This window comes from Corythoichthys intestinalis, chromosome 18 (genome assembly GCF_030265065.1).
Source record: "Corythoichthys intestinalis isolate RoL2023-P3 chromosome 18, ASM3026506v1, whole genome shotgun sequence".
NCBI lineage: Eukaryota > Metazoa > Chordata > Actinopteri > Syngnathiformes > Syngnathidae > Corythoichthys > Corythoichthys intestinalis.
This window is the reverse complement of record NC_080412.1, coordinates 46,345,813-46,358,424: the sequence shown is the minus strand read 5'-3', so window position 1 is coordinate 46,358,424 and position 12,612 is coordinate 46,345,813. Positions and strand designations below refer to the sequence as shown.

The 12,612-nt window shown below is 39.8% G+C and overlaps 1 protein-coding gene across 12 annotated transcripts in view; it reads right to left on the bottom strand.

The window, feature by feature from the left end:
• Nucleotides 1–12,612, bottom strand: part of LOC130906910 (unconventional myosin-XVIIIa-like) — a 186,793-nt gene that overhangs the window by 38,427 nt on the left and 135,754 nt on the right. For all 12 annotated transcript variants that reach the window (XM_057821611.1, XM_057821609.1, XM_057821614.1 and 9 more), the window contains 9 exons: nucleotides 10,908–11,035; nucleotides 10,674–10,828; nucleotides 7,235–7,358; nucleotides 6,955–7,155; nucleotides 5,535–5,645; nucleotides 4,970–5,074; nucleotides 4,662–4,808; nucleotides 2,759–2,872; nucleotides 136–252 (listed from right to left, as the gene is read on the bottom strand). In XM_057821611.1, the coding sequence (XP_057677594.1) occupies nucleotides 136–252; nucleotides 2,759–2,872; nucleotides 4,662–4,808; nucleotides 4,970–5,074; nucleotides 5,535–5,645; nucleotides 6,955–7,155; nucleotides 7,235–7,358; nucleotides 10,674–10,828; nucleotides 10,908–11,035 (1,202 nt within the window). The remainder of the gene's footprint in view (nucleotides 1–135; nucleotides 253–2,758; nucleotides 2,873–4,661; nucleotides 4,809–4,969; nucleotides 5,075–5,534; nucleotides 5,646–6,954; nucleotides 7,156–7,234; nucleotides 7,359–10,673; nucleotides 10,829–10,907; nucleotides 11,036–12,612) is intronic.

The window sequence follows — 12,612 nt, the reverse complement described above, 5'->3', positions numbered from 1 at the left end:
AAACAAGCGTCATTAAAGCGCCACGTCATCGTCTGTGATAATCAAACGAAAACCACGTCGTGCAACCTGATTTAAAGAGCACGCGCGCGGCGCGTGACGGATTGATTTCGGCCGGCCGAGGTGCGACTCGGTTACCTGGGCGACGGCGGCCTTGTGTTTTTTCATCAGCTCATTCATATCCTCCTGGTCTTCCTCCGTGCGGGTCTGCATGTCGTTCTTCTCTCTTTGAAGGCGGCTCAGCTGCTCCTCCAGCTGAAAAGAACGGAGGGGATGTATTGGTGAGCTACAATAAATGGTCATTAGTGAATCTGGAAGTACTACTGGCAAGACGACGAGACCAATTGAAGATAATCGATGAGCTCATTTATCCGGGTAAATGTGCGGACGGAGCCCATGGCGAGCGGAATGTCCGAGAGTTCATCCTCTAGGGTGGTTTCGACCCTTCGAATGCTTTCTTTAATGCGAGACATTTCCAAGATACGCCCTTGACATATACAGAGCAATTAACAAGCATCCCCAGAGATACAAACAGGCTCTGTCAACAAGTAGGAAGTGCAGCCAGCAGACTATTAATGAGCAGATTGGGCCATAAAGGGCATTTTTACCCATTAGTACAAACTGTAGAAATTAGACATGTGGCAAAGGCCGTGCGTTATCCTGCCGAGGTGTAGATCAAAAGCAAATCAAGAGGTCAAGCCCTGTCAGTTTTACAATGTATTTAAAAAAAAAAAAAAAAATCACCGCTCAAATCTTGCGGCCAATGAAAGAAAGAGACAGGCGATCCATTTTCAGTCCAAATGGATTGGACGTCTGTCTATCCATGGCACTGCTACATCACCATCATCATTTACTGCTGGTTTCGTTCAAATTTTTAAGATAATTTTTCTGTTTTAATCAGAGGAGGGTAGGGTTGCCCAAAATTTGACTCGCGAAACAGCAGCGCAGCTGGAAGTCACTCACAGCAGGGGCTGCTGAGGATCTTTTTTAGTCCCCCCCCATCCAAAACAGCTATTTTGGTCCAAATTTGTCATGCTCACGTGTTTTCTCCAAACAAGGTGTGCACAATGGCAGCACACGCATGCTGAATAGTTTTTGTACTACTACTACTAGGCTACTACAAAGACCACTTACAGTGTGTGTTGGAGTTTTTGTATTGGAAATAAAAGACTGGGAAATACCCAAAATCAAGAAATACCAAGATTGGAAAATAGCCTCCCCAAAATCGTGAAATACCCAGATTTTGAAATACCCAAATTTGCGAAATACCAAAATCCTGAAATACCCAGATTTAGAAAATACCCAAAATCGCGAAATAACCAGATTTAGAAAATACCCAAAATCGCGAAATACCCAGATTGTGAAATACCCAAATCCACGAACTACCCAGATTTTGAAACACCCAAATCCGCGAAATACCCTGATTTTGAAATACCCAAATCCGCAAAACACCCAGATTGGGAAATACCCAAATCCGCAAAATACCCAGATTTTGAAATACTCAAATCCGTGAAATACCCAAAATCGCGAAATACCCAGATTGTGAAATACCCAAATCCACGAACTACCCAGATTTTGAAACACCCAAATCCGCGAAATACCCAGATTTTGAAATACCCAAATCCGCAAAACACCCAGATTGGGAAATACCCAAATCCGCGAAATACCCAGATTTTGAAAATACCCAAAATCGCAAAATACCCAAATCCGCGAAATACCCAGATTTTGAAATACCCAAATCCGCGAAATACCCAGATTTTGAAACACCAAAATCCGCGAAATACCCAGATTTTGAAATACCCAAATCCGCAAAACACCCAGATTGGGAAATACCCAAATCCGCGAAATACCCAGATTTTGAAAATACCCCAAATCGCAAAATACCCAAATCCGCGAAATACCCAGATTTTGAAATACCCAAAATCGCAAAATACCCAGTTTGGGAAATACCCAAATCCACGAAATACCCAAAATCGCAAAATACCCAAATCCGCGAAATACCCAGATTGGGAAATACCCAAATCCGCGAAATACCCAAAATCGCAAAATACCCAGATTGGGAAATACTCAAATCCGCGAAATACCCAGATTGGGAAATATCCAAATCCACGAACTACCCAGATTTTGAAATACCCAAATCCGCGAAACACCCAGATTGGGAAATATCCAAATATGCGAAACACCCAGATTGGGAAATACCCAAATCCGCGAAATACCCAGATTTTGAAATACCCAAATCTGCGAAATACCCCAAAGCGCGAAATACCCAGATTTTTAAATACCCAAATCCGCGAAACACCCAGATTTTGAAAATACCCACATTGAAAAACACCCAAAATCGTGAAATACTCAGATTTTGAAATACCCAAATCTGCGAAATACCCAAATCGGCAAAATACCCAGATTTTGAAATAGCCAAATCCGCGAAATACCCAAACATCTGTTGGAGACCCATCGAACGACACATCTGTCTTGTTGTTCTTTTTCTCTTCTGTCTCTTTCTCCTCTTCTAGTAGTGACAAACTACGTCATCATCCCAAGTGTCCATTGCGCGCATAAAACATGGCGGCCTCCGTAGGTCAAATCATATACTAAATATTATATATTTTTAAATCAATGTCAATATTTGATGTATTTCGAATACCATATTTTAGTCAAAGAGAACAATTGTGGTTTATTAAAGACGAGTCCACGGTTCCCTTTAATGTGATGTTTGACATTCAACTGACAATGTTGTGTTACATGAGTGTGAAACCCTCACCGACAATTTGGCTTTCAGCACATCCTCCATTTGGATATGCAAGTCCTCTATCTCTAACTCCATGCTTTTTCGGGCTTTCACTGCCGCCGCGCAAGTAAACTCTGACTCCTCCAGCTGTTGAAAAAGACAAGGAATAATGTTAGCAGCTCAGAAATCTGATGTATAACCTCAAAGCCTCGTTAAGAGTACCGTAATTCCTGAACTATAAGGCGTACCTAAAAGCCCTCAATTTTCTCAAAAACCAACAGTGCGCCTTATGATGTGATGCGCCTTATATATTGGTTAATCATAGAATGACATTCCCTTTAGCGCAGCTCCGTCTTGTGGATGAATAACACAACCCCAACCACTACTACTACTACTACTACTACTACTGCACTTATAATGCGGTGTGCCCTATACAGGTAGATCCCGAGTTATGACGTACCCGACTTACGTGATTTCGACTTCACGTACCCGACTTACGTGATTTTGACTTCACGGTGCCGGACAGAGGTTGCGCTAGACTTTTTCGTTGTCTGTCATTTTGACTGACAGGGTCATAAAAATCCGGTCATAATCTATTTTTACCCCTCACTTAAATTTTTAAAATGACTATATCTTGATGCAGTCACTATATGTATATACACAATAATACAATATAATATAAAGTAACTAACATTAGTGCAGTCATGGATTACAGTAAGCAGGCCAGTACTGTGTTTCCATATATATTTTATTATATTATGTATATACAGGATATATATATATATGTATATTTTTTCCCCCCCAAGTGGGACCTTCCATGATCTTAATACATTTAATAATAATAAAGTATTATATAATTCCATTATGTATATATATATATATATATATATATATATATATGTATATATATATATATATATATTTATTTATTTATTTATTTTTTATTATTATTATTATTAAATAAAAATGCACGTTGATACGACGCACATAAAGGCAACTTCCAATTTTTTAAAAAATCGTTAGAAAGTTGTATGGACTTACAATCAGCTAGCTTGTTGTTTCCTGTTGTCTTCCGAAATACACCTGGGTGACGGCGCGTCAAGTGTTCGTTCATAGCCGACGTGCTACCTTGGTATGCGAGCTCAGCTTAGCAAAAAGAGTACACACAGTGGTGGCGCCCTCCATATTTTCCTTGAAATAATTTCAGGCTCTGGCTAGTCTGGTCCGCTTTTTGGCTTTATGCCGCTTTCACCGTGTTACCAATTCTGCCCTTCTTGGTAACTGGCGGCGTTTTCAACTGCTCGCCGCAGTGAGGAGTGAACCGGCGATTCACTTGATTCGTTGTCATCCTTCACTGCATCAGTCCCTCTTTTTTCACCTCTTTTATCAACACCATCGTCGTTTTGGGGCTTTTTGAAGAAACTTCAGAAACTCAGTTGCCTTGACATTTTTCCGAGTAAGGCCAACGACGTCATGCATCAAGAGAGACAATAGCTAATTAATATGCTCACTCGCCACCCTGTGGTCTGGGGTGTTATTTGCAACCCGTCAAAATGAAAGATGGACTTCAGTTTTTTCCGTCGTCGTTGTAAAAAAACGGTCAACGACGGAAAATATTCAGTTAACGCGATCCCTGGTGCCGGAGTCTCATTCGTCCGCCATTCTGTCTCCAGTCTTTGGTAATGATTTTATTAAATTTTATTTGTCAGTACAGTATCAGTATCAAATGGTCAGAAAATAATTAAGAAGACTGGGTTACTTCAAGGGTTAATTCCGATTTACGCGGAAATTCGGGTTACATCACCAGCCTAGCCACAGAACTCGTTCGTAACCTGAGGACTACCTGTATTTTAAAAAGAACTTTAAAAAAAGGCCTTTCATCAAAGGTTAGACTCCGATGCGGCTTATAGTGTGGAAAATACGGTACTTGGCGTACTTGGTTTTTGAACTGGGCAATCTCCCTTTTGCTTGGTGCGTTACTCTTCAGGTGGTCCAGCATAATCTGAGCATCAGCTAGCAGGACTTTGGTTCTCTTCAGGTCTTTTCTCAGCCTCTTCTCGCTCTCCACGTCCCTGCGGCTCACCTGAATGACAAATCATTCCTGTCCGACAAGTGTGGATAAGCATGCTCTCCTTTTATCACAACCCTCGGCACCTGACGAGATTCAGCAGTAAATGGAAACACACACACAACCGCGTGAACCGGTCTGCGCTGACAGGCTGAAGATGAGACAAATGGGACTACCTGGTCCTGTGCGCTCAGCAGTTTGGACTCCAGCTCTCGTCTCTCGCGCAAGACTTTTTGCTTATCGTCGTATTCTTCCTCCAGCTGCACCTCCATCTGTTTCAGCTGAGAGACACCCGGACAAGCACAATAGTTGGACCCAATCCCGCCAACATCTTTTTGTAGTATTTTAAAATGGAGGACACCCAGGTAGTAGAAAAATCTACATATGATCTTAGTAATATAATAAAACCAGGGCTCATTTTACAGGTTAAATACTTATTGTAGCTACGCTTGTAACTTAAAACCCTTCTTATCTCAAATCATCAATGCATGTCTCACAAAAGCTACCATCTATAGTATTCTGGATTTTAAATTTCTTTTTTTGCAAACTGTGTGACCCATCGACCCCGTTCTATCACCAAAATGACAGGACTCCTCACGTGACGCAGGCTCTCTTTACCCCAAAAAATGCTAAAATTTCAGCATCCTGAAAAGTTGGTAGTGTTTAGTCCCTCCCGTCCTTATGCAAACCTACGACCTTGGTTCAGAGAGAGACATAATAGAGAGAGGGAGAGAGAGCTACCTTCTTACTGCAGGATCGCCTGATCTCGTCCACCTCTTCATCCTTGCTCTCAATATCTTTGGTGTGGCCTTGACGCTGCCTTTCCATCTCCATCTCCAGCCGTAATTTCGCCTGAGACAAATAATGTCCAATGGTATTTTTCCACAACAGTTTACAGCAGGGGCGATAACCAAAAGTGGTAATTGCCGTGTGGCAAAATGGATTTTGCCATGTGGCATTTATTTGGGGTATATATGGCATTTTTGGGGTATGACGGTTTTGTAGGCCATGCACGTTCAAATTTTCCATTCATGGTAAAAAAACACAGCCACACATGTTTATCTGCTATTTAAAATGAAAAGAAAATTTGGACGTGCATAGCCGTCAATGGCATAGCCTGACTTGGGTTTCAGTTGAATGTCACTGCGCTCTAATGTAAAGTGTATTGTCAAAAATCACAGCCACGCATGTTTTTTTGCCATTTAAAATGAATGTGAAATTTGGAAGTGCAAAAACAGCCATATACCCCCCCCAAAAAAATGTCATTTGACCCCCACCAAAAATGCCACAAACCAAACCACACGGAAAAATCAATTTCGCCAAATGGCACAAAAAAAACAATACCACATGGCAAAATCTTATTTTGCCACATGGCAAAAAAACAATGCCACATACAAAAAAAATGCTTCAAGGCAAAATCCATTTTGCCTCATGGCAAAAAAAAATGCCACAAAGCTAAATCAATTTTGCCCCACGGCAAAATCCATTTTGCCACATGGCAAAAAAAAAAAAAAAATGCCACATGACAAAATACATTTTGCCTCATGGCAAAAAGAAAATGCCACATAGCAAAATCAATTTTGCCACACGGCAAAATCCATTTTGCCACATGGCAAAAAAAAAAAAAAAAGCCACATTGCAAAAATCAATTCTGCTACCTACAAAAAAAATGCCACATGCCACATGGCAAAATCCATTTTGCCTCACGGCAAAAAAAATGCCACATAGCAAAATCAATTTTCCCCCATGGCAAAATCCATTTTGCCACATGGCAAAAAAAATGCCACATGGCAAAAATCAATTTTGCCACATACAAAAAAAATGCCACATGGCAAAGTCCATTTTGCCTCATGGCAAAAAAAATGCCACATGGCAAAATCTATTGACAAAGTCTATTTTGCCACATGGCAAAAAACAATGCCACAAACCAAAATTCATTTAGCCACATTCCCAAAAAAAAATGCCACATGGCAACATCCATTTTGCCTCATGGCAAAAAAAAAAAAAAAAAAGCCACATAGCAAAACAAATTTTGCCACATGGCAAAAAAAATGCCACATGGCAAAATCCATTTTGCCACATGGCAATCAATTTTACCACATGGCAAATATCACTTTTGGTTCTCCCTGTCTCTCAGTTTAGACGATCCACTCTTCAATACCTGCTCCAGCATCTGGATGGTCCCGGCCTGCTCATCCAGTTCTTCCTCTTGGTCTTTCACCTTCGCCTCCAGGTCACGAAGCTGCTTCTTGACCTTAGCCAGAGACGCTTCATCCTTGGATTCCTGCGAAGAGAGATCCTGCAATTCGGCTTCCAGCTGCTGCGCCTTCATGTTGGCGGCGCACAAGTCGGCGTCCTTTTCCTGCGGGGCGACGAGAGAAATGGTAATTGCGGCGCGAAGAGACAGGACAGACGGCACAAAGAGATGCCGCCGTACAAACCTGGAGCTGCTGGCGAATGTTGAATATCTCAGCCACCATGGTGTCTTTTTCACGAGCCAGCTTCTCCCTAAGACTCCTCTCTCTCTGTACCTCAGCCTGGGCCTGGTTCTGCTCATGATCAAATCTGGCACAGGCAGGAAAAATTAGCATCGCAAAAAATATAGCGAAACAGCTAACGTCACTGAACATGAATCTATTACAAGAAAAAATGCTGGAGTAAAATTGTTGCCAAACAGTATAAGGTGATCAGGTCAACAAAGTTGAAGAATACAGATGATATAGAACAAGGAGGTGTGCTGATTGCATGTTCTTTTCTCGTCGCGTACTACGGACCGACACGACAATTCCCCCTGCGTTTGAAGAGCAGCTAAGTTGCTGTGGAATATGTAGAATTGCATTAGCTCAGAAAATGACTCCGACTCGGAGCACTCGGGAAGTCATTCCCTGCAGCTAATTGAAGACGCTCTGTGGGTGAAATCATTTGAGTTGTGCTTCACCATGGGAAAAATTACAACGAGGCAAGATGACAACATGAAACCCTTTTACGTTCACTAACCGTAAGTGTTTCTTGGCTCAACGAATGAAGGGGGGGGAGAAATTAACCCACATTATCACATCCCAGTTAGCTTACCAAAACAACAGATTAATGGAAGTGTAGTGGAAAAATAGGGGAAGGGATTCTGATTCAGAACCTGCCAGTTAAAGGTACTCGGACTCAGTTGGGCTACATCATAGACTTGATATTGACAGGTTAGATTTGACCTTCACTGCGCCACACCTTCAAGTAGGGGGGCATCTTACAATCCGCTTCAGTTATTCACAGTCGGTCGCAGCGACACATGCAGCAATCCAACACCGGATTTAGGTTGAAAAAGTAAGAAAGCTGTATCGCACTCAAACGGGAAGGATCGTCTCAGTAGTGATTTGTTCGAGGATTCAAGGTATTTATTTTCGTTTTTTCACAAGCATTTTCAACGTAAAAGCTGTTTGTTGTAAGGCTGCCACCACATTGTCTAACAGACGAGCATCATTCTTCGACATATTTACATAAAATAAATGCTAACTGCACATTTTTTTTAATTTAACTAAGAATCGAGAATGTTTTACATTCATATCTATAAAGAGTTCAGGGATTTAAGAATTTATTCACAAGAATTTTCACCGGAAAAGCTCTGTTTACATATAACGGCCGCCACATTGGACAAACAGACAAGCATCGTACTTCGGCATATTTACGTAAAATAAACGTTAACTGCACGTTTTTTGCTCTTTAACAAAGAATCGAGACCGTTTTAAGTTCGTATCTATAAAGAATTCAGGGATTTAAGCATTTATAAACAAGAATTTTCACCAGAAAAGCTCTGTTTACATATGGCAGCCGCCACATTGACTAACAGACTAGTAACATACTTCGACATATTCACATAAAATAAATGCTAACTGCACCGGATTTTTTTTGTTTTTGCTTTTAACCAAGAATTGAGACTGTTTTACGTCCATATCTATTAAGAATTCAGGGATTTAAGCCTTTATTAACAAGAATTTTCACCGGAAAAGCTTTGTTTACATATGGCGGCCGCCATCTTGACTAACGGACTAGCATCATACTTCAACATATTTACGTAAAATAAATGCTAACTGCACCGGATTATTATTATTATTTTTTTGCTTTTAACTAAGAATCAAGACTGTTTTACGTTCATATCTATAAAGAATTCAGGGATTTAAGCATTTATTCACGAGAATTTTAACCGGAAAAGCTTTGTTTACATATGGCGGCCGCCATCTTGACTAACGGACTAGCATCATACTTCAACATATTTACGTAAAATAAATGCTAACTGCACCGGATTATTATTATTTTTTTTTTGCTTTTAACTAAGAATCAAGACTGTTTTACGTTCATATCTATAAAGAATTCAGGGATTTAAGCATTTATTCACGAGAATTTTAACCGGAAAGCTTTGTTTACATATGGCGGCCGCCATCTTGACTAACGGACTAGCATCATACTTCAACATATTTACGTAAAATAAATGCTAACTGCACCGGATTATTATTTTTTTTTTTTTGCTTTTAACTAAGAATCAAGACTGTTTTACGTTCATATCTATAAAGAATTCAGGGATTTAAGCATTTATTCATGAGAATTTTAACCGGAAAAGCTCTGTTTACAAATATCAGCCGCCACATTGGACTAACAGCATTGTACTTCGGCATATTTACGTAAACTAAATGCTCACTGCACATTTTATTGCTCTTTCAACACAGAATCAAGTTCATATCTATAAAGAATTCGGGGATTTAAGCATTTATTCACAAGAATTTTCAACGGAAAAGCTCTGTTTACATATGGCGGCCGCCACACTGACTAAAAGATTATTATCATTTTTATTATTCTTTTTTTTTTTTTTTTTTTTTGCTTCTAACCAAGAATTGAGACTGTTTTACGTCCTTATCTATAAAGAATTCAGGGTTTTAAGCCTTTATTTACTGGAAAAGCTTTTACATATGGCGGCCGCCATCTTGACTAACAGACTAGAATCATACTTCGACCTATTTACGTAAAATAAATGCTAACTGCACTTTTTTGCTTTTAATCAAGAATCAAGACAGTTTTACGTCCATACCCATAAAGAATTCAGGGATTTAAGCATTTATTCACTGGAAAAGCTTTGTTTACATTTGGCGGCCGCCACATTGAGTAACAGACTAGCATGGTACTTCGTCAATATATGTAAAATTAATGCTAACTGCACGTTTTTCTTGCTTTTAATCAATAATCGAGACTGTTTTATGTCCATATCTATAAATAATTCAGGGATTCAAGCATTTATTCACAAGACTTTTCACTGGAAAAGCTCTGTTTACATATGCCAGCCGCCGCATTGACTAACAGACTAGTATCACACTTCGACATATTTACATAAAATAAATGCTAACTGCACTGTTTTTTTTTGTGTTTTTTTTTTAACCAAGAATCAAGACTGTTTTACATCTATATTTATAAAGAATTCAGGGATTTAAGCATTTATTCACATGAATTTTCGTATGTGTATGAACCTCGCCTTAGTGTGGTGACTTTTTGATGTGTAAATCATGTGATTTGGACAAAAACTGTAGGATAAATAGCATTTTGAAATTTCACTTTAAAAAAAAAAAAAAACATTTTGGAGCGACATTTATAGGGGGTCATCACATGACAAGTCCGATTTTGGCTCGATCGCGCACTGAAAAAAACCCATTGAGAAAAAAAAAACTTAAAAAAAAAAAAAAAAAAAGGGTTACTTGTGCTTCAAATGCAAAGCTACTATGAATTAAAGAAAAACTACATTTTGACTCCATAAATAGATACGTAAGAAAATAAACATCAGATGTCCCCGATGTGTGTACGATGTCAAAAGTGAATGAAAGAAAAGTGTGTGGAGTTGAAACTGACTTCCTCTGTTTCTTTTCCAAATCGTGGTTGCGGCTCTGGAGCCCTTCCAGATGACGTTGAGTATCCTGCAGCTCCGCCGTCATTTTATGGCACTTCTTTTTCAGCTGCTGCACAGAGTGCTGCGCATCCTCATTGTCCGTCTTCAAATCGGCCAGCTGCGGCGCCCACGTTAGCGTTTTATTCAACTGGAAATATGATACATAGCCAATGATTGAATATGACAAAATGTCTTGCCCTTCTCTCAAGATGTCGTTTGGTCTGCTGCTCCGTTTCCAGCTTGTCGTCAAACTCTTGCTGAAGTTTCTTTTTGGTGAACTCCGTTTCCCGAATGGCTCTGTTGTATTTTATGCGCCACTCGCCCCCTGAAGAAGAAAATCATTTGACATTTTAGGCATCTCCCCATTTGAACATGAGCCACAAAGACTAAAGTGCATGATAGCTCAGAGGTGACTTGATTCTGTGGCTTAAGAGGTGGCGCATTGTACAGAATATGCTCTTCATCACAGTCAAATAAAGTAATCTCATGTGAAACTAGAAAGTGCAATTTCTGGAGAAATTATGAAGGGGCTTTGCTGTGGTCGATAGAGATCTATCAGGTCAATTTGGGGATACTTCAGGGACACGTCCATTGGATATCAGGACACTTTGTGTTAATTAGGGGACATGTCCTATTGCATGGCTTTCAACGACATCGACCTACTTGGGTGCCAGTTGAATGTCAATGGGCTGTTATGGTTACTTTTTGGTCAAAAGTCACAACCACACAGGTTTTTCTGCCATTGAAAACGAATGGGAAATTTGGATGTACATGGCTGTCAATGGCATCGACTCACTTGGACGCCAATTTAATGTCAATGAGCTGACATGGTAAATGGTCAAAAATCACAAGGACCTATGTTTTGCTGTTGAAAATGAATGGAAAATCTGGATGTACATGACTGTCAATTGCATCCCATTAGAAATGAATGGAACAGTTTTTGGCAAATTTGGGGGGGAACTGTAAGTTTTTGGCAAATTCTTTTATGCAAAACGTTTATGCCCCTTACTGTCCTGGAATTTTTGACGTGTAAATTATGCGATTTGGTGAAAAATTGTCGGACTATCTACAATAAACGGGTTTAGGGGGAAATGGAAAATTTTGCCGGGTCATTCGAAAAATTGTCTGCGTTGCGTGAAAATTACGGGTCACTTCCTGTTGATACTGAAGCAATTCAGGATCGCTTCCTGTTGATTTGATGACATTTCAGGATCACTTCTGCTAGGTTCTTACTGCAGGTCTTAAAGCACGAATACAAATTTTTTGTGTTTTTCTGACTCGAGTAAGGCATTAACTTGACGGTCTGAATGGGACAAGTTGCATAGAACTGAACAATTTCAAATCCGATCTGGGTCACTTTCGTATGTTGTTTAAATCCGACCTGGGCAACATTGTTCCAGAATGTGGTGGCAGTCTGAACTGTCAAGTCTCCCAAATCACCACCAATCACCAACCAAACCAATTACCACTTACCATTAGACAGGCCCCTTTACTTACGGATTTTAAACCACGCCTTAAAACATTTTATTTTTCTTCACTTTTTAATGTGTAATGACTGTTTGATTTTTTTTTTTTTTTTTTAATGTGTTTTATCTTTGCAAGTTAACTTATTTTGCTGTTTTATGGTATGTAAAGCACTTTGGACTCCTTGGCGGATTTTTTAAATGTGCTATACAAATAAAGTTGATTGATTGATATCGGAATTCATCAGCAATTACATCAGTAAAGAGCGAGAGTGGCGGGAAGGACAGTAGCGATGTAGCTTTGCATTAGCGTTAGCGCCTAGCTTGAACTTAGCTTTTACGCAGTAGGCGGGCTTGACTACAATCATAAATAAATAATAATAAAATGAAGAAAATGATAAGCCTGAAGGCTTATGTGTGTGTGTGTGTGTGTGTGTGT